General features: G+C 45.3%; 1 protein-coding gene across 1 annotated transcript; it reads right to left on the reverse strand.

Moving 5' to 3' along the window:
* Nucleotides 1-8,651: 8,651 nt before the first annotated feature.
* VRTN (vertebrae development associated) lies at nucleotides 8,652-10,772 on the reverse strand. The gene has a single exon (XM_019640314.1). It carries the CDS (start codon nucleotides 10,770-10,772, stop codon nucleotides 8,652-8,654), a length of 2,121 nt encoding a protein of 706 aa, XP_019495859.1.
* Between the last annotated feature and the right edge of the window lie 16,507 nt (nucleotides 10,773-27,279).

The following is a 27,279-nucleotide window of genomic DNA, read 5'->3' on the forward strand; positions in this document are numbered from 1 at the left end:
GACACAGAACCTATGAGAACCTGTAATGACAAAGCTTGACCCAGACTGGAGGAAGAAACCAGAAAAAGGAGTTTGGTTGAACTCAGAGCTGAGCAGGGGGAGTGGGGTTGGGAAAGCATTTCAGATAGAGAAAGCGTTTTCTCAGGGAGGCCAGAGCATGTCAAGGCTTGTATGACAGGGAGAATGGTCAGGGAGTATGAAAGAGCCAGACAGGGGCTAGACAACACAGGGCCTTCCAGACGATGTTAAGGGTTTTCTTTTTAACTTTTTATGTTGAAATACAGTAATTTTACACCTACAGAAAAGTTGCAGAAATAGTACAGAGAATTCCTGTGAACCCTTCTCCCAACTTTCCCTTCGATTAATAACTCACATAGGTATGTACAATTATTATAATCAGGAAGGCAACGTTGGTACCATACTATTAACTAAACTACAGCACTTATTCAAATTTCTCTCATTTTTCCCCTAATATCTTTTTCTGTTCCAGGATCCAATCCAGGGCCCACATTGCATTGGTTTGTTATGTCCCCTTAATCTTCTCCAATCTGCAAAATTTCCTGTTTTATTCTTCATGACCTTCAGATTTTTTGAAGAGTACTAGTCTTTTGTTATGTAGAATCTCTCAATTTTAGCTTGTCTGTTTTCTCAGGATTAGATCAAGGTTATACATTTCTGACAAGAATTCCATAGAAGTTATGTCTTATTATGGGTATTGTTAACCTTGATCACTTGATTTCATTGATGTCTGTCAGGTTTCTCCATTGTAAAGTTACTATTTTGATCTTTTTCCTAAGAGAAAAAGGGATGGCATTTAAATATTTTAAGGAAGGGAAGTGACTCATTTAGATTTGTTTCAAAAATGCCCTCCTGGTTACAGCATGAAGAACAAATTCGAAAGGGCTAGAATGTACGTGGGAAAGATGGGTTTGGAGTATATTGCAGTCCAATATGTGATGATGGGAATGGGGAGAAGCGGACAGATTTTAGCAACATTTAAAAAGTACAGTCAGGGCCGGCCAAGTGGCTCAGTTGGTTAAGAGCTCGTGCAAGAGTGCAAGGTCTGAGCAACAGCGGTTCAATGCCCAGCCTGAGCTGAGTTGCCGCTGAGGCTGCCAACAGGTGGCAGGATGGCTAAGCTAACAAAAAAAATTAAAAAATAAAAAAAATAATAATAATGGCCGGCCGAGTGACGCATTGGTTAAGAGCTGGCCTGGGACGCCAGAGGGCCCCGGTTCGGATCCCACATGTGAGGGCCAGTGACACTGCCCTCTACAGCTAAGATGCTGAACAACAGCTCAACCTGGAGCTGGGCTGCCATGAGTCACTAACGACAGCGTAGGCTGCAGTCCCCTGCTGCAGTGGGTTGCCATAAGCTACCATGTGTAGCCAACAGCCAGCGTTAGCAGCCAGCAGCCACTGTGAACAGCCGTCCAGAAGCCGGCGACTGATCTGCCTCGCCCAGGAAGAGCACAATGATGGTGCCAACTTGGGCCAGTGAAGCAACATCCTCCACAACTAGACTGAAGAACAAAAAGGGCAGCAACTTGTCTGTTCCCTTTCCCCCAATTCCCCAATAAAAATCTTTAAAATATATTATATATATATATATATATATATATATATACAGTCATAGGACAGGTTAATGAAACCACGCAGAGATTCTGATTTAACTGGTTTGTGACCGGTCTTGGGCAAAGCTAGTTTAAAAGCACCCAGGTGGTTGCAACATTCAGCCACATTGGGGTCCAGGCCAGCTCAGGTGAAAGCCACTCATGAGTGTTCAAGCTCCAGCTGCTCAGCATCTATCTGGATACAGGGGGAGGAAGATGGACTCGGAGGTCCCCTGCCACCCTCTCACTGCCCAGGGATTGCTGACAACAGCTCCTGGCTGGGAAGGGCAAGGACATTAATGAGACCAGAGGGCTCAGGGAGCACTCACCAGCACACCACTTCTGAGTCTCCCAGGAGGATCACCAGATAAAAAATAGGATATCCAATTCAATTTCATTTCAGATAAACAATGAATTATTTGTTAGTGTATCTCAAATATATGAAACATACTTACGCTAAAATATTATTTATCTGAAATTCAAATTTAATTGGGCATCCCTTATTTTTATTTGCTAAATCAGATCCCAAGACAAGGATCTGATGGGTTTGGCCCATTCCCATCCAGTGCAGTCGCTTCCAGACCAACAGGGACTCTCCCACCTCCTCTTCCTTCTCTCTCACCTGGCTCGGCCAAGAGCAGACCAGTACCCAGCACCAGCCTTTCCACTACAATACACAGGGCCCAGGAGGAAACATTTAGCCCCAAACCCACTCATGTCTTAATTCAATAAATATTTCTGTGCACCCACTGTGTGCCAGGCCCTGTTCTAGTCAGAGAGATAAAGCAGTGACCAAATTAGATGAGTTCCTGCTCTCTGGGGACTTACATTCCAATGTGTGTGTTGGGGGGGGGGGGGGGGGGGGGAGGGTTTGTAAACAAAATAATCCAGAAAATAAGTGTTTCATATGGTGATGACTGTAAAGGGTTGTGGTCATGTGACTGGGGCCCACTTGAAGGGGTGGTGGTATCAGGGAAGGGCTCTCTGAGTGAGTGATATGACTCATTGACTTGAAGGACTGACAAGAGCCAGTTCTGTCAAGATCTAGGGAAGAGTGAATGAGAGGAGTGACCACTGGGGATGTCACAGGCACATCTGGGGCACAAAGCACATCGGACGGACTTGTAGGATTTGCTTATTTCTATGGTGTAAATACTCCATTGCAGCCCATTTCAAGCTACCAACGTGACATGGTAATTTTTAGAAAGCTGACATTTTAAATGGTTTTGGCCTCCTCGAAATGCCCGGGCCAAATGGCTGTATCAAAATCCTGCTCTTTAGGGTTTTTCCCAGTTCCGGCTTTCATTATCCTCAGCTTCTGTTAGCCTCAGTTCTTCTCCCACTCACCCCAAGGTGCCCCTAAGAGTCTTTTAAGAGGCTCATCCAGACATCCTCCCCAGTCCTCCAGCAAAGGCACGCTTGCTCGTCTGTGCCCCATGGCTCATTAACATAGAACAAGGCCCTGGTTCCAGAGACTGGCTTTAAAAACCAAAGTCTTATTGTATAGAAATACTTTTTGATGGCAAATTATCATTGTAAAAGGGTTCTGTCTTTATCTTTCTAATAAAATGAATTAAAATTATCATCTAAAATTCTGAACGAAGACATAAAATTGCAAACTACACTTCCTGGACCCTGAGAATCCTTGAACCTGGGATGGAGAACCAGTTGTACAGTGAATGTTTATACATAACCCCAGCAGGCACTTGGTCTTACTGAGCTTTGTAACCTTGCTCTCCCTCACCTCCAGGCCTCCACAAATTTGGACTGAATGAATGAAGTATCAAATACCCCAAAGATACCAGCCTCCCTCCTGTGCCTATGAAGGTGAGGTCTGAGGATCGGTGGACCCCACAGCCATCAGCCCGTCCTGGGTACCACAATGCAGACAACCCTCATTGTCCCCCAATTCTGTCTTAAATGACAACAGATAACTCCACCCAAAGTCAGGGGGTCTAGAAAGAGGTTGGCTGACTGTCAACAGGCACAAGCCACAAACTACATTGGCACCCCTTCTGAGCCAGGCTGGGCTGGGGGCAAGTGGAACACAAAGCCACTCAGGTGCTCTCTGAATACCTCCGACTCCCAAAAGGCTGTGCTTTCCGTCCTGCGGGACCCTGGCCCCCCACCAGCCTGCACACTGAGGGCTGAGTCTGGAACAGGGGAGGGTCCCTGCAGCCCTCCTGTCCTGTCATCCCATGGTCTCCTCGGGAGGAGGGTGATACATAAGCAACTGCCTGCCCCGTCTCCTCCAGCCTGCCCTCCTATCTAGGTCCCTCAGCTCTCTCTGCCTGGCAGGAAGGAGCCTCTCGAGTTAAGCAGATTTCGTGCTATTTTCAAAGTCATTTTCCACGGAAAAAAATTTTTTATACTGTGAAACCTATTTTCTGCTGCTTCTTGCCTCCCTGAAGCCTTCCTCCTCCTCTTCCATGAGATAAACCAGTAATGAGGACAGTTAGGAACCCAGGATACCCTATAGTTATCCTGGGGTGTCCCGTTTGAAGTCAGGCCCGTGAGATGAGCAGAAGCACCCAAGGTCAGATGAGGCTCCCTCAGAATGCGCTCCCTGAGCTGTGCTTCTACTGGCCTTCCAGCCCATCCTAACAACTGCTTAGTGTCAGGGCATCTATCTCCCTCAACTTCCCATCCTCCATGACAGGCACCAAATGAGTGTTTTACAACCAGGGACCAAGGTCATCTGAGGAGCAATTGAGGCATTTCCCAGAGACCATAGGCAGCCCACATTTCTCAGAGAAAAGTTGGCCCTCAGAAGCTACAAGTTGGGAGGGGCATCAGAATGCACTATGAGATGCCAAAGTCAGCATATGCTTCCTTGTGACCCCACTGCGTTTTGTGCATTCCATATGGAAACCTCTATCACAGTGTCAGACCATAGCTGCCAATAAACTGAGGCCTTTGCAAGGACAAGAGTTGAGACCAAATGGCTTTGTAGTCTCAGCTTACAGCACAGGACAGCCTATCACGGGTTGCTGGATAGGGGCCTCTTACATCCTCGATCCCCTTGTGAGCAAAGCTGATCCAGCACAGACAACTGGACCAGACTTGGGCAGGGGAGTGGCCTCAGGTATGACCTGGCTTGAGAGCTGTGCTGAGGGGAGAGGGTGGGGATGGTTTAGACCAATCCAACTTTCTTCCTGTTTTAACTCAGCAATGTGCAACCCTGTGAAACCTGCAATGTTCCTAGGGTCCTGGTGATAGAGAAAATTCTAGGATGGTGCCCAGATTTGGGACCAGTTCAGTTGATAACATGATGCTGGCAGCAACCAGGATAAAAAATAGAGAAAAGCAGGTGGTGAGGAATGGTGGGATGAGCCCAGATTGGCAGATGGTGAGTCTGAGGTGCTGGTGGAACATCTAGAAGGGTAACTGAGATGAGATGGATACTCAGGGCCCAAGAGTCACCCAGGGGCCTGAGTATTGGACCCCAGAGAAATATTTGAGGACCAACCTTATGCATTATGATAGATAAGATGATCTCTACCGAATATAGGACCCTGCCCCCAGGGGATAAATGTATAGATATAAAATATTTTTAAATTATTCACATTTCACCTGATTGCTTTTTAGGGTGAAGAGTTTAAATTCAAAATTTTTAGAGCCAGTTAACTTTACAACTGCACAGAATGTTGAAACATGTAAAGCTAACCTCACATATTCTGTTTTCTCCCTCTGTTCACACATCGTTCATGTCACTGGAATATCTGCATCTGAGATAGAAGGTGGTGCAAAAAAATACAAATCATTTCAACAAATGTCAACTTCAAAATCAGCATGAAATATTCTTAGCAAATACGGTCACTGCTTAGGTATTTCTGTCTCTCTAAGCAGATTATAAAAGAAACGGCTTACACAAGAGTAATTTAACCATGCTTATAAAAGCTTTTCCAAATCAATAAATATTGACATATCATTTTTAATCATAATTTTTTCCAACAGATGCTCAAGTATCTTCCTATGGGTTTGGGGTTCAGTTCTGGCCTCTGACAAAAGGACCTTTCAGTCTTGGGACAGGAGTATCTTTAATCTAGAAGGTAACCTTGAACAAGAATCTCCTTGGACATTAGCTTCCTCCTAGAAAACAGGAATTAGATTCCCAGGGGTTCTCAAGCTGGACACATTGTTACCACTAGCAAATGCTTATCTATCACTCACATGTGCAAGGAACTATATTATATATACTACATAATTGTAATCCCCATTTTACAGATGGAGAAAGTGAGGCACAGCAAGGTTAAGTCACTCACCCACGCACATATACTGTCAGTAGGTCTGGGTGTGGCCCTGGAATCTACACTTCTAACCAACTCTCCCAGGGACTGTGATCCAAGTGGTTTTTAGACCCCCTTGTGAGACACTTGCTACAGGCATCAAACCTGCTTTGGTTCTAAGAGGGCAGGGAATGGAACAAACAGGAGAATCCAGAGGCCAACCAGGGCAGTTCTCAGGAGCAAGGCAGTAAAGGGGGTGGACTGGGAGTGGGAAACAGCTAGATAGCGCTGTGCCTACTGGGAACCCAGAGACTCTGTCTCTTGCTGCACCAGATTGCCACCTGCTGGCTATAGGTGGCCATTGCAGGCCAGGTAGGAGCATCACTCCAATCCCTTCACCAAATGTTAAGGACTACCAGGCGACACTGCTTTGGGGTTCAGTGGACACCCCACAGAGTGTAAGACAAGCAATGACAATGCAGCATGGTTAGCATTATGGAATGGAAAAAGTGCGCAGGGGGAAAGGTCAGTGTCGATGAGTGTGAGGGTTCATTGGGGAGACTGGTAGGCCTCATTAATTTGGATTTTGTGCTAAGGGCAATGGGGAATCCAGTAATGAGTCAGTTAAGTTTTAGTAAGATCATCCTGATCTTTGTTGGGAAGATGGGTTGTTTGAGTGAAGGCAGAGTCAATTTGAAAACCATGCAAGTATCAGAGATGAGAGCAGCCACTGGCCTAGGTTAAGGGGTGGCTACGAGGATGGAGAAAAAATGGTCAATGATAAATATTTAGGAAGTAAGACTCACTAGGTTTGATAAAACCAAATCCCAAAGGGTAACGCCAGGAAATCACAGTGGCCCCATTTCATTCATTCCTTCAACAAGTTGTAGCACTTACTATGTGCCAGGAACTAACCTACCTGCTGGGAATACAGTGGTAGAAGCAAGTCAGGAAAAAGTCCTGCTTTTCATGGAGCTTATGTGCTAACGGGGAGGGGAGATAATCACATAAACAAAAGTATCAGATGGGAATAAATAAAAGGCTGATGCAATAGTGACTCTCAAATATCTGAATGGTAAGTAGCCTGCCCTGTAAAGATGACAGGGATAAGCATTCTAGACCAAAGGAACAAATGCCAAGACCCTTAAAGTAAGTGTAGCTCATTCAAGGTCAGAGGCAGCCAGTGTGGCTGGAGCGTGGCGGTTAAGGCCAAGAGGAGGCTGAAGGCAGAGTCAGTGGCCAAATTAAGAAGGCCTTTGTAAGACAGTGCAAAGGAATCTAAGCGTGAAGGGAAGCCACTCACACATTTTAGATAGGAAGGTGACAATCAAATTTTGCTTAAAGATCTCTAGGGCTGCTCTATGGAGGTGAAAAAAAATAGCAGAACCAAGGATGACTCCTCAAAACCACGAGGATGGCAGCCACTGCAAAAAACCTAGACAGAAGGAGAAAGGTCCTAAGGGAACTTCTTCCCCAATGATGCCCCACCCCAAAGAGTAAAAGGCCTAATCTTAAAGCTCAGCTTCTGGAGGGAGGGGCATGCAAACTAACCATTCTGAGGTTGTTTCTTTGAGACAAGGCCCAGCCTGCCTGGGCACATGGCACACCCTTGACCCTCACATGATGGCCTGGCCTCTGAGCACACTTAGACATTTTTCTCCAATCAGTAGGAGGCATCTTTCTAGGCAACCACAGCCCCATCCCCAGCTGGAAGAACACCCAAGGTCATTTTTAAATCCAGTTCTAGGTAGAATCCCCAGAGTAAGCCCCTTCATCCCCAAAGCCCTAAACCTAGGAACGTCCCAGCAAGAGAGAGAAATGGTCACTCTCAGTCCCCTTAAACCAAAGGGGAATGTGGCCATGGACAGTGCTATCCTGGCAAAACAAATACCAGAGACAAAGGGCTGTGGGCACCACATTATTTTATTTCTTTGGTTTTCCAAATTCATTCTTGGACAATGCAAATTCAGTCTCTCACCTGTGTGGCCACTGTGTACTCTAAAGATGGGACACAGGCTGAAAGGAGGCTCAGCAGAAAGACCGGTGTCCTCAAGAGTGAGCCAGGCTGGCAGAGGACGGCAGGGTCCACAGCAGATGGACCGTGCACCAGCAGGCAGAGACTCGAGGGCCCCTCCCCCAACCCCTTACATACTCCTTGCAAGGAACAGGCCAGCCTTCAGTGATCCAGCTCAGGATCTTTCCTTAGCATCCCTTGGTTCTTCCTATACATCCCTGCTTCTGGTCACACTGAGCCTGGCTTCCCTGGCACTCTCTTTGGGGTGCCAGACAGAAGCCACTGACCTGTTCCACATTTGATTTCAAATGCTCCTTTGGGAAACAGGAATGTGACAAGCCCCCAAAAGAACTGAAGACATATATTCTGCCCAATGGGACAGATGGCCGTGCTATAATACCCCTTTTGCCCCCAGCAAAAAGCTGAAAGCTACTTTAGCTAACCAACCCCCCTTCAGACCTCCACACACATAGCTTCCAATACCATCAGCAAAGGGGTCCAGTCAACCCACTTAAATCAAAACAAAAAACTAAAATCAGATACAATAAAAATAAGAATGGCAAACAACTGAAGAGACCGCCTCTGGTCTTGCAGCTCTCTGCAGGAGACCAGATGGCTGATTTCTGGCTCTCTATGCCCTGAAGAGAAAGCCAGGACACAAATCTGTCCTTGAATTCAGGGTAGACACCGTGGGAACCAGAGCAAAGGGCATCCTGGCCAAGCCAGGGAGCAACTCAGGTCTCTGAACCTCTCCAAACTGGTCTCCCTTCCTCCCAGCCCCTTCGCACCTCCCTGTCAGCCATCGACCAGGGTGAGGCCATCATACAGGGCCCGCTTCCACATGTAGTAGGTGGAGCGGGCGGTGAGGGGAAAGAGGGCACTGAATTCCTTGTACGAGGGGAAGCTCTTGGACTGGAACCGCTCCTGCAAGAACAGCTTGGCCTGAGCCTTGAACTTTGCGGTGGTGAGCACGTCCATCACCAGCACCTGGCTTTCCCTGCCGCCCGACGCTGCCTCCACAGCGTGGCTGGATTGGGATCCAATGTGGGGCAGGCCCTGGGCCATGGCTCCCTCTTGCAGGGCCCTCTCTCTGGAAGGCCCTCCCTGGACCTTCCCTGGATCCTCTCCTGGAGAAGCTGCCACCTCCAGGGTCCCTGCGGGTGGGGCCATGGCAGCTGTCACATTCCTGCCATCTTCTTTCTCTCGCTTCTCCTCAGCCTCCTGCACACCCCCTTTGCCCAAGTTGGGGGCCTGCATCTGGAGTTTGGACAGGCTTCTGGGCCACCCCCGGGCAAGACTCTTCCAGACCCAAAAGGTGGAGGGGGACAAACTGGGGTAGCGGAGGCGAAAGCGACAAAACGGGAGATGCCCATTCAGCACTTGCTTGCGGGCAGCTCTGCGCAGACGCCTCTGCCAACGGGACAGGGGCATCCTCATAGGCAGAAACTCCCGGGGGGCGGGTGGTCCCCCACCCGTTGCTTTCCCCGCCCCCTCTCCCGCCTCACCCTTCCAAGGGAGTAGGACCTCTTCCCCAACAGATGCGGGCTGGGGAGCCCTGGCCGTGGAGAGGACCGGTGCGGGTTTGAAGCTGGGGTTCCTTCGGAGGGCCTTTCGGCGCCAGTTGTAGTAGGTGGACCTCGAGATGCCGGGGAACCTGCGTTTGAAGCAGCGATAGGGCACCAGTGTGTTCAGGGAGATGCAGTGCTCCAGATACAACTTGGCCCGCTGCATGAAGACCACGCCCGGGCTTGCCACGGCCAGCAAAGGGCATCTCAGCCCCTCAGCAGCCTGCTCTTCCGGCAGCTTCTCCGGCTCCTCCATCGCCAGCGCCTGCTTGGGGGCCAGGGGCTGGTAGGCGCCAGGGCCCAGCAGCTCGTTTTTCCAGGCGTAGTATGTGGAGCGGGAGATCTCGGGGAACCGCTGGAGGAACTGCTGCAGCGACATGACACCCCCACGGTGGACGCTGTCCTGCAGGAAGTGCTTGGCCGAGAAGAGGGTGGCCACCTTCTGCCGGTGCTCCTGGGACCGCCGCCGCCAGCGGTAGAAGGTGCTCTTGGCGACACTGTAGTGCTCGCAGAGCTGGGAGTAGCTGAGGCCGGGGTCCCGGTGGAGCAGCTCCAGGGCCTTGGCCAGTGGTGGCGGAGGAGCCGGGACTAGGCCGGTGGCAGCTTCCGCCTCTATATCCTCCAGTCCCACCACAGCGGCAAAGTACTGGTGGCGGAAGAGGTGGCTGGTGAGGGGCTGGCCAGCCCACATGATGTGCAGCGTGGCCGGCGTGTGGTCACAGCGGCGGGGCCGGATGATGCGGTTAAAGTAAGGCCGGATCTTGAGGTTGCGCATGGGGTAGATGGAGTAGATGTTGCGCTTGAGGACGGACGCGAGGGCGTACAAGTGCCACACGTTGGAGAAGCTACTAGGGAAGCAGGTGGCCTTGACGTCTGCATCGAAGATGGCCTCCAGCGTGGCGGACGGCAGGCTGCTCATTTCGGGAGACTCCTCCGAGCACAGGGAGTAGCGCACGGCCTGCAGCATCACCTTGGAGTCGATCATGCCCTGAAGGTAGTAGTGTCGGTGCAGCAGCATCTCCACCACCGTGCGGGCCCGCAGCTCCAGGCTGAGGCCCGCGTCCCCCCACAGTAGCATGCTGGCCGCCTCAAACAGCAGGCTGCCCTCGCCCTGGCACACCAGCGGCAGCATGTTCTGGGGAGCATCCTCTGGGTACAGGCTCAGGGCCACCGAGTCCACCTGCAGCACCTGGGGTCTGCGGTCCCCCTCCTGGCAGGTGGGGAGGGTGAAGGAGGACAGGACCTGCTTGGCCTCCAGAGCTGCACCGACAAGACCCTCCAGGCCATCGGACTCCACGGCCTCCTGTAGCTCTTGGAGCACCTGCTGTACTAGCTGCTCCCGAGATGTCATCCTGCCAGAGCAGAGGGCAGAGGTCAGAGGATAGAGGGCAGAGGATAGAGGGCAGGGCAGAGGATAGAGGGCAGAGGGCAGTACCCAGATGATACCCAGCAATGGTGCCCTGTCCGCTCCTGCACCTTCTCCCTGGAGATAATGTCCATCTACTCCCATTCCTCCAGAGCAGGTAACGGTTAAGTGCCTCCGGGGTTTATTCAATGCCTCAGTGGTACAAAGAGCTTGGTCTTTTTGGTTCTGATATTAGCTTGAGCAAGTCACTTTAACCTTTCTAGGCTTTTGGGGTTTTTTTTCTGTTAAAATGGGGACAATAAAAGTATCTACCTTATATGGTTATTGTGGGTATATTTACTGAGACAATGAAAGGAAAGGATGGAGATATATAGGTAGGTACACACACACACACACACACACACACACACACACACACACTTAAATATCTACCCTTAGAACAGTGCCTGGCACATAGTGAAGTACTATAGAAGTGTCATCTATTATTATTAGAGTATTATCTAGTACTGTGTATATTACTGGGGGTGCCAAAAAATGAGTACAAGTGGACGCTTTGGTCAATGTTGCTCAAGCAGTAGTTCGCTATAATCAGAAGTGTCTAGACGCTGATGGTCACTTCTTTGAGCACCTCTTGTAATTGCAGACGTCAAGCGTGACTTGTATTCCTCTTTTGTTATTGGTATATATTGAGTATTACAACTTTAATAGTTTTTTCCTTTCTTAAAATGTGTATACATGTTTTTGGCACCTCTGTATATATTTCACCTATAAAAGCTGTACCTTTGTGCCTGGTAAAGACTTACAATCACATATAGCCAAAAATGGCCTGCTTTTCCCTCGAATAGTGATTCTCAAAGTATGATCCACAGGCCCTTGGGGTTCCCCTGGGACTTTTTCAGGGGTTCTGCAAGTTAAAATATCTTCAAAATAATACTAAGATACCCTAAGATAACTTAACACTAAGATATTATTTGCCTTTTTCATTGTACTAACATTTGAGTAAAACTGTGGTATCTTGGCATGAATCAAACTGTACTAGAATTCATTACGTTCTTCACCACTATGTACTTGAAGTTAAGGGGGAAAAGGTAATTTCACTCAAGAATGTCCTTGATGAAGCACTAAGATTATTAATCACAACCCTTAAAAACATGACTTTTCAATACTGGGAGTGAGAAAATGGAGAGTACACACAAAGCATGATGGGCTCACATGACAATTATTTGGGTTGTATGATGAACTAGCCACTTTTATCATGGAATACCATTTTTAGTTCAAAGAAAGATAGTCATTTAGACATAGGTGTATTTGGCAGACTAACTTCTAATTTCTCAAAAATGAATAAAGTAAGCCTGTCACTTTGAGGAAAACTGCTATTTGCTGACTGAAATTTTGAGCTTTCGTTTGAAAATTAGAATTTTTGAAAACCTGTATCCACTACACAGTGAGCCTGACAGTTTCCCAATACCTAAAGATTTTTCTGATGGGATCAGTGGTGACACTGTATATGTAACTTGTTATACTATATAATGGAATTGTCAACATTGGAAGATCTGCATCGCTCGGGGAATTGTATTTCCCAAATAACCAATGGGTGATGTTACAAAGTCATGCTTGGGTAAAAGATCCAATCAACGTATAAAAGAAAGCAATGGAAGGGCCAGCCGAGTGGCTCAGTTGGTTAAGGGCTTGCTCAAGGGTTTGAGCTCTGAGCAACAGCGGTTCGATGCCCGGCCCAAGCTGAGCTGCCAACAGGTGGCAGGATGGCTCAGCTAAAAAAAAATGAGAGAAAGAAAGCAATGGATTTTCATACAGTAGGGTGCAAAAAGTTCATGGATGTTGTTTGATTCTACATTATAACTTTGAGAAGCTGCTTGTCAAGTTTTGGTGTAGTTATCAAAGAAAATCCACTGAAGAAGCTAGCAAAATCCTCTTCCTCTTTCCATCTATAAATCTGGGTACGAGATGAGTACACGAATCTACTCATCTTCTATTAAGCCAGATATTACAGAGATTTGAAAAAAAGTGTTTAAGAATTCACTTTTCTCACTAACGTTTTGTGTTCTGGAAATGTTATTTTTCATGAAAACTATTATTTGTTACTGTGTAACAGGTTTGTTCTTTTTAAATAAATGTTTTCTAAGTGTCTCAGTTTTGGGGGTGACCAGTTAGCACAGTTGGTTAGAGCATGGTGCTGATAACACCAGGGTTGCTGGTTCAATCCCCTCATGGGCCATTGTGAGCTGCGCCCTCCCTAAAAGAGTCAACTATATCATTGTAGCATGAAAGCCATGTGTAGCCAATGACCATGGCTGTTCCCCAATAAAATTTTTTTAAAAGTCTGTTTTAATTTTGAATGAAATATACATTGACAGATGTAACCTATATAAACAAAAGCTCTTCAGAGCCCTCATTTCTAAGAGCACACAGGGGTCCTGAGATCAAAAGGTTTAAGAACTGCTGCCCTGGAATGAAGCCTTTTCAATAGGGTGGGAGCAGTCTACTCACTGCTGACAGAGATCTAATAACTAAGGTTTACTGAGCATTTACTACTTGCCTATTTATTATTTACTGAGCATGCACTATTCTAATCCTGGCAGCCATACATTAAGGTAAATACTACCAGGATACCAAAATATACAGGTGAGGAAACTGAGACAATCAAAGTTAGTCTAATTTGCCCAATTTGCCCAAAGTCACACAAGTGGTACAGCCAGTTGAAACCAGATGCTCCTTGGGGCCTGTGATTCATCTAATCTAGCTTAAACTGCAAGCCCACTTTTTCAACACAAACTAATCATCCTAATTACTGGTAGGTTTTCGGTGTTGTATTACAAAGCAAAGTGATATTCCTTTATGGATACTGTTTTTAAATTTAAAAGACCATTATATTTTCACAGATCTTTGTTCTCATAGGAAAAAAAAAAAGAGTTCAAAACATTGCTTTAGAGTAGCTTTATGTTTAAAAATTGTGTTTGGGTGTATCCACTTGTCAACTAATTGAACTTTACACTTAAAAGGGATGCGTTTGAGTGTAAATTATGGTTCAGTCAAGTTGAAAAACAAAAGTTTTTCAAGCACTGAAAGAGTATCACCAGAATTTTAATTGACAATCATAAAAAAGAAAGCTTCTTAATAACTGGTAATCAGAAATTCCTTTGGATAAAATTTCTTGGCTGTAGATTTTGAAAAATGTGTATACTGTGACAAATCTGGCCTCACCTCTCACCAAATTTCAATTTGGACCACATTATTTGACCCTGGAACTGGGCTTTTAATCTGTTCATCTCTTTTGTACTTTAGATCTACTTTTTAAAAAACAAATACTTTTCTTTGGGAAACTAAGAGATAAAATTCATATCAGTCATTTGTGAAGAGAGTACTTCCATATGTGATTTTTTAAAAAAAATTGGGCCCAGGCCCGGCCAAGTGGTGCGTTGGTTAAAAGTTGGCTTGGGACGTCAGCTGAGCAGCAGGGCCCCAGTTCAGATCCCACTTGAGAGCCAGTGACACTGCGCCCTTTACAGCTAAAATGGTGAACAACAGCTCGGCCTGGAGCTGGGCTGCCGTGAGTCGCCAGCCACCGCATAGACTACAGTGGAGCTGCAGTGGGCTGCCGTAAGCTACCGTGAGTGGCTGGCAGCCAGCATGAGTTGCCGTGAGCCACCGTCCTGTGGCCAGCGACCGATCTGCCTCACCTGGGAAGAGTGCAATGATAATACCAATATGGGCCAATGAAGCAACGTCCTCCACAACTAGACTGAGAACAAAGAGGACAGCAACTTGCCTGTTCCCCTCCCTCAGTTCCCCAAAATCTTAAAAAAAAAAAAAAAAAAAAAAAAAAGAGCCCTGATGAACAAACTGTGTCACACAGAAGAAAGAGCTTTTTCACTTTGGTGGACAACAGAGATGTTGGTGTTTTGTTTTTCTTCCATGTCACTTGTTGAATGCTGCTATCCAGCTGCATATAACTGAGCCCTCTGCTAGCTACTTTGCAAACAAAATAATGCAAATAGCCACCACTTAACCTCTTGCTAACTATGTGCACTAGACATTGGTAATTCAACCAAAATCTCAGGAAAAAAAAAAAAGAGTGGACAATTGATTTAAATTATGTGGGTGATTCTTTCTGCCCTTCCACTCAATGAGCCTATTTCCTGAGCAGAGCACAATGCTCCCTTGTGTGATTACAAGTTTCTGGGGGCTTTCCATGGGGTGAACATTTCGATTTCAGGCTCCTCAGAGGTCATTTTATTTATACAGCATGTGGTTCTCACCTTTCCTCCATGTGAACTACAACTTCATCACACCTGCACCATTGTCAGGATAGCTATTCCTAGTTCAGAGAAACAGAGGCTTGGAGGTTAAACTAAGTAACTTTCCCAAGACCACACGGCTATTAAAGCTATGAAACCCTAAGTAGTCTGACTCCAGTGCACCCCTCCTAAACTCTGCAACCACCACCCAGGGATATATCACCCAAAATACACATCCAAAGGATCCAGAAACACATAGATTCTTGGAGCTTTGAGACAAAACTTTACAGATAAGGAAATGGAGGTCCAGAAAGGTAAAGGTGACTTGCCTGGATTCTTGCAGCAGTATCCAGATATCTTCAACACAATGTCCAGATATGCTACACTTCCTCCTGCACAAACCCCACCCCTCCCTAGTCTACCCTGCCCCACCCTCCCTACTAGGCCAGTCCCAGTCCCACCCTACTCCACCCTATCCCATTTCTTTCTGTCCCCAAAGAGGGTGCGGGTAGGTAATACCCTGCTTCTATTTCCTCTAAAGCTGGCTGAGAAACAGCGGCTCACTGGAGAGGTTCTGCATCCGACATCCACTCAGGCAGGTCTGAACTGCCAGAGCACAGGGCACTGAGGAAAGTCCAGAGGCTGCAGGGGACGCCAATCATCCTTAAATAGACAATTGGTTGATGGGGTTCAGGTGCAAGTGTTTTTTTCAGCAATGGTTTTCTGAAAGTGCAATGCAAAGCAGATCTGGCGATTACCAGGTGCATCCATGGATTAGGTGCAGGAAGCTAACGGGGCAAGGCTGGCCTCCCTTGACAACTCTAGGAAGGGATCTGAAAAGGCATGAAACCAAGAAGGCTAGGCCCCCTCAGAGTACACAGACTCCCCTGGTTTGAGGTTGGAAGGGACTAAAACAGGGCATCCTGAAAGCACCCAGGCAGCATCTTAGTGCCTAGGAACAGGGCTCTGACCAGGGCAAGGGAAGGAAGAGCCAACGGATCTGCTGACACAAAGCTGGTAAGTCTCCTTTGGCCTCTAAAACAGGCTCCTTCCCTGCCAGCCTCCTCCTGGGCTCTGCATTTGCTCATCAAGGACTCCAACCCCCCTTTCCTCCCATGCAGGCCCTGCAGTCTCTATAGTCAACCAGGCCCAACAAGCATTGAGGGAGGGCCAGAGGCATGGGGGGTGGGGGTGGGGAGGGTGAACCAGCAGGCATCTCACCCTGCCAGGCTCCAGGCTCCGTGGCTCTCTGGCCTGCCCTTCACTTCCCCAATCATGCTGGCCCAGCTGCCCAGGCTGCCCCACTGGCTCAAGGGAATGCCAGCCCTCTTGGCTGCCTCCCCTGCCCAGTGACCAAAAGGCCCAGCAAGTCGTGGGGTGGGGGTGGGGGGGCACAGGGGCTGGCTGGTGGCAGGCCAATCTGCGGGCTATGACTTTCCAAGGAACTTCCCACCTCCAAGGGCAGTGGGAGCGCTTGGGAGCACCCCAGTAGGCCTGAGGTCACCAAGTCAGCCTCTGGAGTTCCCAAGGTCAGTTGCTCTAGTGGACCACATGTCTGGAAGGGTAGGGGAAGATGGAGTGAGGTCCGCAAGGGGAAGCAGGCAGGCCACCAGTCGCCCCTGGGGATGCGAGGAGGCAAGGGTAGCTGGGGAGAGAACTGGCTGTCGGCATCTGCGACAAGGGACCCAACCCTGGAAGCTCCGGGAGTCTGGGGAGGGGCCAAGGCCAGACCATTGTGTAGGGTGGGGAGGGGAGATAGGCAGGCGGGTGGGGGTGGGGATGGAGCTGGAGGTGCGGGTGGGGAGAAAAGAACTTGAAACAATGCCTCACCACTCCTCTCCGTACACACACACACACACACACATATCCACGCTTACAGCATCTTCTGAGTCACTCATAGATCCTTGGGCCCTTTAGTGTCCCAAGCCCAGCCTTTATTCCCCTGGGGCCTCCCAACCTTCCTAATTTTGAGGAAACTTTCTAGTTTACTGACCTCGAGGGTGGCCCAGAGCCCTGGGGGCGTCCACTTCTCTCTCCACCTTCCAGCTTGGGACATTTAAGTCACCCTTCAGGCAGCGATCCCAACTGAGAGCCACTCTCACTCCAGAACTGGTTTCATATTTGCCCATTGAGCATGGATCGTCTACAGCCAACTGGCCGGGGGAAGATCGGCTTAAGCCACTCCCCCCAGGAAATCGCCTACCCTCAAGTGCTCTGGTCCCAAGATGAAAGAAGTGCAAATTCGGGGGTCACTTCCAATGGTAAAGTGATAGCAGCTATTGTCTCGTCCACTCTACCCAGCTGGGGGTGTTAAAGCGCCCTGATCTAGCTCAGAAACTCACCCCAAACTGCCCAGGGAAAACTTAGAAGTTGAAAGATTTCCAAAAGGGGGGGGGACTGTGGAGGGGAGAAAAGGTTTAGATAGAAAGGCCTAAGGAAAGAAAGTCTGTGGGAAGGCTAAGCGGGGTGGGGAGGGCGTAAAAGAGCAAAGCCGGGGCCTAGAAACTGGCCCGGGATGATTGGTTAGAGACTTTGGGGCTCTCTGAACCTCCAAGGTGCATCTCTTTTTTTTTTCTTTAACTTTTATTGAGATATAACTGATATACAGCACTGTATAAATTTAAGGTGTACAGCATAACGACTTGACTTACAATTACTTTGAAAACGATTACCACAAGTCGTTTAGTTAATATCCAACACCAAGATGTATCTCTTCCTGAGGTAGCTCCCCCATCCCTGGCGCTGCCAGACTGGGTGGCTGGAGAGCTAACTCACTGCCCCCACCTTGGTGCAAGCCCCCTTCCCTTCGAGAAAAGCAACACTTTCTCCGAGGTCTCCATCCCCCATCATTCTCTGAGCATCCCCCAGGCGGGAGGGGGGCTCAACACCTACACCTAACACTCCCAAAGTGTGCCTGAACCAGAGCTGCTTCTGTCAGGGGCCAGGGCTCCTATCCCAGGACATCTAGTTTTCTGAGCCCCAGATGAAGGTGGGGATATGTGGTACCTGGGGTTTCTATTCCCAGCTCATCTCAGCCCAGGGGCCTCAGATAATCTGGGAGGAATCAGTCCTATCCGCCCCGTCTAGTCCCTGCTGGTGGGGGAGGTAAAAGGTGGCGGGATTGCTGCCTTCGGTTGTATCTTCCCCCAGGGGCTTTCCTGCCCGACTTTAACCCTTTGGAGTGCTGGGACTAGCTGCTTCCCTCCTGGGCTTCCAGTTCAAACCACTGCTCCCCTTACCGCCTTACCTCTGGCAACCCACTGTACAATGCTTCCCAATGTCGGTTATTCCCAGCTCTATCATTATCTTCTCTGCCAATCATGAGCTCTACACTTCCCACCTATATCAAAAATCCTTTCCAACTGGCCAGGAGCACTGGACAGGGGTCAAGTCAAGTGAGCTCCAGTCCAGCCCCAGCATCATAATCACTCCAGCCCCACCCACCGTGATGGTAGTCCCGAGGCACTGGTTTGGAAGTCTTCTGAGTAGGATTTGAATGCCAACGCTGCCCCTTACTAAGTATTGCTCTGGGCAAATTGTTTAAACCCTCAGGGCCCTGATTTGGAGGTTACTGGGCATAACATTTATCCCACAGAATTGTTGGGTAGATTCAATGAAATGACACATTTAAAGCATTTAGGACTGCACTTGGCACCAAGCAAGTAGATCTCAGTTCTCAGCCTCTTCAGTTAATTTGAAATGATTTTAAAGTTCTTAATATAAATGCAGTATTTAAAAAGCTTCAGAGAGTAGCAGTTATCTTGTAGAAGGAGATGGAATTACGAGATACTTTTTCTTTCTGCATCGTTTGACACTTTGTAAGGAGGCTGCATTACTTGCTATTATTTTAAAAAGCAATGAAGATCATTTAAAATTCTTTAAAAGACTAATACAACCTTTACAAGTATTTTTTTAATTACAGTGATAAAAAGGTTTGTTGGTGATTTTCATTACCAAAGTAAGAGTCTTATTTATAGACTGAGAAAATTTAGAATTGGGAAAAGTTTAAATAAAGTAAAAGGAAGAAAAAATGACCTATAATCTCATTGTCTAAAGACAGCTATTGTGAACATTTTGGTATATTTCTAATCTAGTTCTTTTTTTTCTTAGACTGACTTATACAAATTAAACATTCTCTTTACAAGGATTCAAATGGTACAGAGTAAAAAATAGAGTAAATTTTTTTCTGTTTCTAACACATTCTGCCAGCTCTTCTTCTGTCCATTTTCACTTTTTCTGTGCATATACACATATACATGTTTCTAGTCCCTATGTTTATCTTTGTTCTATGTTAAGCATTTTTAAAACTATTTTTGACTAAATAATATACGTTCTATATGTACATAATATAGCGTATATACATAAATGATACAGTAATGATAATATATTACTTACAATACTTGTAAATTTTGGTTCAGGAATTTACAAAAGGATTCAAGATTCCAATTTCAGCCCTGTTCCCTATCCACAGTTTCTCCAAAAGTAGCCAATGTTGTTTCTGGGGTACGCTTCCAGAGACACATCATGTAGAAACAAGCAAATATCTCAGAGAGTGCTTTTTTCCTTTCTTTAAATCACAAATCGTATACTGAACACTCTTGTGCACCTTGCTTTTTTCACGTTATTTTTTTTTATCCAGAGCCACCACTGTCCAATGAAGTGTAATGAAAGCTACACATGTCCTTTTACATTTTCTAGTAGCCACATCAAAGAAGTTAAAAGGAACAGGTGAAACCAATGTTAACAATATATTTTAGTTAAGACAATATATCTGAAACATTATCATTTTGACAGGAAATTACTATAAAACATTAATAATGGAATATGGTGCTTTTTTTTTTTGGTACCAAGTTTTCAAATTCCCACATGCATTTTCCACTTAAAACACGTCTCAGTGAGAACTAGCCCCATTTCAAAAAGCCACATGTGGCTGGTGGCTAGTGTATTAGCACATATCTGACGAACCGTGAAATCCCATTTTATGAATGAAAATAATGTACTCTCTCGTCCCCTATGGATGAACATTAAGGTCATTTCCATCTTTTGCCCTTCTTAAACCATGCCACAATGCGTAACCTTCCACATACATAATTTTGCACATACATAGGTATAAGTATACTTTCAAAGTGTGTGGTAATAATTTGTGTAGAGTTTGCCAAGTATCCCTCCATAGAAGTTGTACCAGTTTATTTCCCCGAAAACAAAGCATGAGCATGCACTCGCCCCACCAGCCTTTGGCCAGTACAGTGTGTTATCACATTTTTAAAAAATCTTAGCCAATCTAACAGGTGAAAAATTGGTCCCTTAGCAAGGTTTTAATTGACATTTTCTTGTGAGTAAGGGAGAGCGTTTTTCATATATTTCATATATTTAAGGACCATTTATGTTTCCTTTCCTGTGAATATATTTTGTCCATTTTGCTATTGGGTTATAGACCTTTTTTCTTATTGATTAATGAGAGTTTTGTATAAAAACAGCCCTTGGTCTATGATAGGAATTAGATCTGAGTTTGTGGTTTATAATTGGACTTTGCTTATGGTGTTTATTATCTGAAGAAATCTTTTTCTTTTTACATACATTGAACATATCTGTCTTTTCTTTAGTGGATTCTGGATTTGATCAACTTTAATTTACTTTTATTAAAACTATTAAGATGATGTATCACAAAATTAAGGGCCTGGTCATAAGGTGTCCAAACACCAAGAATCCCAGATTCCCAACAATAATTACACCCACTTTTACAAGTAGACATCATTAGTTAATACGTACCTTGCTTTGAACAAAATTTAGATTTAGGAAGCAGATGAGTGGGGGGTAATCCTTCACTTATAAAGAGACTTACAATAGAAAAGCTTCCTTGAACTAATGAGCTGAGATAAGTAATTAACTATGCTTAAATGTACAGCTTTCCAGGGGTGTATAAGTGAAGGTTCTCTTGTATTTGCCTCAGCTACAAAAAAACAAGTCTTGTACTGAGGAAAGTAGTCATCTAGCACTGAGTAGTGAAGAGTCTGAACTTGGGAGTACAATGGCAGGGTTGAAATTTCCACCCTGCTTGCTCTGTGTGCCCTTGACCAAGTTTCCTTACAACTCCAGACCTAATACTCACTTAAAAAAATGAAGATAATAATACTCAAGAGATTGCTATGAGGATTACATGAAAAACTGCTTCTGAATTTCTTAGCACAGGTCCAATGATAAAATGCTCAATAAATGACACTGCTATTAAGATTTAGCTCTCTTTCCTACTCATTCCCTTCCTACAGAGACTTAAAGAATTCATCCATCTGTCCATTCAATTAATTTATTCTCTCAATGCCTTATTAAATAATTATATATATTTGTCCATCATTCATTCAATCATTTACTTATTCAGTTATTCATTCACTCATGCATAATCAGTCATTCAACAGATATTTGAGCTCCTAATGTGTACCAAGTCCTGGGCTAGCCCTGAGGACACTGTGTTGTCTACAAACCTAACTCTAGAGTCAAAAAGCTTCTACACAACAGACACCTATTGTGTTTACTGTACACAAAGGCCCTACAGCCAATGGCCGCTAGTTTTACTTCCATGACATCATAATCTCCTGGTTTCCTTCATTTTTCTTTGTTCCCTTTTCTCTTCTTTTCTGCTCTCCCCCACTCTCTTTGACCCTCTCTTGCCTCTACCCAGGACTCAGGGCTTTACTACCTCTACTAAGGTACCCCTACCAAGTACCATGGCGATTAGCAAAAGTCAGATGACCACTCAGACTCTGAAGTCAGACCAACCCGAGTTGAGCCTCAACAATTCTACTTCCTAGTTAAGGGAACTTAGACAAATCTGAGCCCCTCAGTTTCCTCATTGGTAAAATGGGGATAATGATGTCCACTAAATTATCGAATTGAACAGGGATGTCACTCGTAGGCTGTGAAGAAACATTTAATACCAAGAAGATATGATTATCAATTCAAGCCACAATGAGTTGAACATCTACTCTATGTAGGCATTATGCTCAGTGCTGCGCAAGACACGAGCTAATGCCGTCTCTTTCGGTCATAACCCTGGTGGGCACATAGTAAGAGGTCACTAAGAGATACCATTACTTGCTATTACTGAGGAAAGGAATAAGCATTTCTTGAGCCCCTTGCTCCTATACGCTGGCATTTCTCAGAGACTTGTGGTGAGAGGACTATCAGGCTGATGCTGTTTTCATTTGCAACTCCAATCAGGGCCTTACCTATGGTTTTAAAGTCATTTAATTTTGTGGTGTATTTGAATATAGGCTGGGTATCAGCATTTACTAAGGAATTAACATTAAATTTGTTAAGAGTGCTAAAAGTAAGAAGATGTCCTAAATTTTCAGACATACATGTAAAAATGTAGGAATGAGATGATAGAAACTCAGGTATTTTGCTTTCTAAGAATCAGAAGGAAAGAAGGAAGAGTAAAGTATTTATGGCAAAATGTCAATAATTATTGAATCTCAGAGGTTCATTTTACCATTCATTCAGAGTGGTTCTTTGTGCCATTCTCTCAATGTTGGTGTGTTTACTAAGCTTTAGAATAGAAAGGTTAAAGACTTATTTTTGAGGAGTGGGAGTAGCCCTTTATGGAAGTAAGAGGGAAGGAAACTTACCTGCCAGCAGCATCCTCCTTAGGTGAAGAGCAAGTAGCCCCTGTCCTCAGCCAGGAGGAAAGCGAGCAAAGGTGCCTGGGTGGGCAGAGCTATGGGCCACAGGGATTGATGTCTACTTTGTTTGCAAGGCTTTTGCTAGGTGCTTCACACAGCGGCTCAGGGAAGTACCAGGAGAGGGAAGAAGGCTTGTGAATAACTAACACCTCACCCCCACACCCCCACCTCCGGCCCCACCCCCACCTCCTCACCTTCCCCACCCCCCACGCCTGACCCTAGGAAACAGGCAAAAGTGCCCCACTCGGCCAACAGCTAGCCCTCAAACACTCAAACAAGGTTTCAAGGGCTTGTGGTCCCCACCCCCCAAGTTCATTGCATTTCTTCTGTCACCTCTACTTCGTCCATAAAAGAGGCAAGACCACAGGCCAAACCCGAGGTCTCCCAATCCCTCTGTTCTTAATCTTAGGCCTGGTGCCCTTGATCTTGGTTAGTTTATTCCCAATTCCCTCTACTTCCCACCACCACACACAGGTAACCACTTTTATTGGTTTCCTTCTGGAATTTCTTTTTGTAAGTACAAGCAAATACAAATATACTGTACATTCACCAACTGTGTTGAATAGGCTTAAAATTAACAACAAAGCAAACTGAAAATACAGAAAATTGCAGCGTTCCAAGTAAAGAGTGAAGTAAGTCTAGGAGTTGTTAGCGGGTAGATAAGCTCTAAAGCCAAGGGAGTGGAGAGATAAAGGAGGAGAGGGGAGAAAAAAGAAGGGAGAAAGAAAAGGGACCGACCACCCTTTAGAGTCAGGAAAAAAACCACAAAGAAGCAGAAGGAAAAATCAAGAGAGAATATTTTAATAAAGGAATAAGTAGGCAATTGTGTTACCTGCTTAATATGTGAATAGATCTGCATGAACCAACCTGGAAAGACAGCCAAACAGTTAAAGAGCAAGTTCAGAGTAAAATATAGCTAGGATCCCACTTTTGCAAAAATCTATCTAATAGGTATGTATAAACACATGTTCAGTGAGTAGAAAGAAGTCTGGAAGACTTTAAATTGAGCAAACTAACAGGGGAAACCCTGGTGAGTAGATTTGAGGAAAGAGGTGGCTTTTTTACTTTGGACACTTCAGTTTTGTTTGCATTTGTTACCACAAGAATGCATTCTTTTTTTAAATAAAAAAGATTTGTACAAGGAGGGAAACTAGGAAACTGCAGCTTACAACCAGCTATATTCAAAATTTCTGAGGCTGTAGAGAATGGTGGTTAAGAGAGCTAGCTTCAGGATCTAATAAACATGAGTTTAATCCCAGCTTTACCCCATAAACAACAAATGAACCTCTCTGGGCCTCAGTTTCCTCATCTGTAAAATGGCAATTATGATCATTATTTCATAGGATTACAATAAGTAATTAACTACGTTTATGAGGAAATGCAAGTAAAACATTTAGTACAGCGACTGTCTTACAGAAAAGGCTCAATTAATATTAATTGGCCTTTAAAATAGTTATTACTAGCTCAAACCAGTCGGAGAGGTACAAACTTGGGCCACATGATTTTGGTCCCTCTAGAACTGCTGTCACTGTAATGCTTATTCTGTGCCATGCTATGGACCTCCACTGAGGGTCGTTATGAGAAATGGTGATGTGAAGTCTGCCTGCCTGTCTATTGCCAGGATCCATCTCATAGAATCACCCGCTGTACCAGGAAACTCAGGAGGGGAACGTCATCAACTGGAGAGAATATGCACGATGATCCTCAGCAGAATTTCCATGTGTACTTCTAGTTTTCTAATTTTTTTCAATTTCTATTTTTGTGTTTTACAGCACCCATAACATATTAGTTCATCGGTGTGTATGTATAGTTCATAAACAAACCTACCTATACTGGGGAGTTGAACAATTTGTACCCATGGAATGTTAACCATGGAAGTTTGGAAAGCAGTGTCTTCTTTATGAGTTCTTTCAGATTTAAGGTCACAAAAAGCTGCATTTCTCCCAAGGAATTGGTTTATTGTTGCTAATGAATACAATCCCTCCTGCACTGAATGCCTTTCCTTCTTGGCTTTGGCTGCTAGGAACCTCAGAGCCAAAATCACAACACAGCTCTATGCACAGAATGCCTGTGGCGGGCATGCTGAGGGCTGTGGTTATGAGCACAGCTTCTAGGATCACACTGCCTATGTTCAAATCCCACTTACTATCTGTGTGAACTTGGCAAGTTACTTAACCTCTCTGTTCCTCAGTTTCCGCAAATGTAAAATGACAATTATCATAGTAATTACCTCATAGGATGATTATAAAGATTCAGTGAGATGGTATATGTAAAACAATTAGAACAGTGCTCAGCATATAGTAAGCACTCAAATATTATTTATGTTGTTATTATTGTTACTGGCTCTCATTCTATGACTTCCTTACTCTTGCTTTTCTTCAGCACCATTTCTGCAACTCACACAATTTTAGTAAGGTGCTTCAAATCCTTTTTTTGGAAAGAGTATAAGCAAACAACCATATAAATATTTCTGTAATACGCCTGGCACCATGTTAAGTGCTTGAAAAATACAAAAATAAAGAAAAGATTGTTTCTGACTTCAAGGAAATGCTCACACAAATAGCCATAACCCAAGTACAGAATAGGAAACCGTGCAATAGAGGTGTCCAAGTGCCATGAGGACACGGAGCAGCTGAGATCCAGGAAGCTTCCTGGAGAAGGTAGCATGAAATCCTCACTGCCCAGGAGACAAGGATGATGGAACAGGGATTCCAGGTGAGAGCAATGAATGATCCAAGATAGACTCTCTAGGGCTGATGTGCTACAGTGAGTGCGCAATAAATCCCTGGGTTTTTTTGTGTGTTTGTTTTTGTTTTTGTTTTTATTGGGGAACAGTATGTTTTTCCAGGACCCACCAGCTCCAAGTAGTTGTTTCAATGTAGTTGTGGAGGGCGTGGGGATTGAGCCGGCAACCTTGGTGTTAGGAGCACTGGGCTCTAACCAACTGAGCTAACCAGCCGCCCTAAATCTCTGTTTTTGATTATTTGATTCAAGGGGTGTGAAGAGGGGTAGGAAGAGACAAGACAATATCTTTTTTTAAGGGACGTGAAAAAGAACAAAAGCAGAATCAATTCCTCCAGGCCCGGAAACACAGACATGAAAAACAGGTAAGCAGCAGTTGCTTTGAGGAGAGAGGGAATGGAAGGTTTAGGGGTGGGAAATGGAGAGGAGGGGCCCTCTGCCCAGGTCTATCTGCACTACAGAACAAAGGCCCAAAGCACTTAACATTTCCCCTTGCGCTCAGAGACAGAACTTGCCTTCTCTTTCATGGTGTGGCTTCAACTTCAGGCCTCCCAGAAATACTTTTGGGCACAATCTTTTAATATGTCCTAGCGTCTCTAAGCAGAGAAATCCCAGAAAACTTCAGCCACACACTCTCTTCGTTTAGAGGTATCTAAAGAGGGAGTCAGAAAACAAGGGGCCTCAGTCACAGGTAACTCCCTGTCCCAAACATCCCTAAGAAGTGACAGTGTGGTAAGCAAAATAAAAAATGTGGAGTTGGACAGAACTGGCTTTTAATTATAACTCCTGACAAGATGCTAACCCAGGTAAGCCCCAGACTCCTCATCTATAAAATGGAGATGTCGATGTTTACCTGAAAGTCTTGTTTAAGAGGATAATGAGACACCGTTTATATGTGCCCAGTACCCAGCAGGCCCTACGATCATCTCTGAGCTCTATCAGCTCCTGAAAATGAATAAGCTACTGCTTCTTGAGCAGGCGCTGTGCAAAGTGCTTTATTTGTGTTACTGGTTTACCGATGGAGGTGGTGGTCCACATCTTTCAGAATGCAGCAACAACATGGGCTATTCTCTTCTTTCCGCCCTTGAAGGCTTGAACTCTCAGTGTCAAGTGGTCGATTTCTAGAACACCTCAGGTGACCTCAGAAAGTTTGGGCTCTATTTCAACTGCCTCAGTGCTTACACAGTCTAGTGATAATTTGAGGCAACCCCAGGACCTTTCTTTTCCCAAAAGAGCAGGGCAGGTAATATCTGTTTAGATTTCATGTACAATAAATAAGTTACAACTTCGTTTTCCTTTCTGAGTGAACCTTTCCTTCATTCTATTTCTTTAAGATAGTGGTTCCCAAGTTGGCTGCTCACTGAAATCTCCAGGGTAGGTTAAAAAAATGCTTTCCTCCCACCCCAAGAGACTGTGACGTAATTGGTCTGGAGTACAGCCTGGGCCTCTGGATTTTTAAAAAATTCCCAGGCATTCTAATGTGAAGTTAAGGTGAGAACTACTGCCCTAAGTTCTCAGGTTAAAAAAATGATCTGTCTCCCTTCTGCCTTAAGAAATACATTTTTAAACAAAAATGGAATGTCATTTATATATTGTTCTATTTGCTTCTTTTCAATATCTCATGGATCTCTTACCTTGTCCGCACACATAAAATTACCTCACACCTTTTAGAAGATGCAGAATATATTATTGTAGGAATGTACAATAATGTATTTAAGCAATCCCTTGCAATTGGACATTTAGGTTGTTTCCAGTTTTTCACTATTACAGTGTGCAGGAGCCATATTTGCACATGTGCAACTATTAGTATAAGATTCA

This window comes from Hipposideros armiger, unplaced genomic scaffold (genome assembly GCF_001890085.2).
Source record: "Hipposideros armiger isolate ML-2016 unplaced genomic scaffold, ASM189008v1 scaffold_49, whole genome shotgun sequence".
Taxonomy (NCBI): Eukaryota; Metazoa; Chordata; class Mammalia; order Chiroptera; family Hipposideridae; genus Hipposideros; species Hipposideros armiger.

Excerpts from the sequence above, each read along its gene's own strand:
- VRTN (XM_019640314.1), bottom strand. The coding sequence starts at position 10,772 with ATGACATCTCGGGAGCAGCTAGTACAGCAGGTGCTCCAAGAGCTACAG.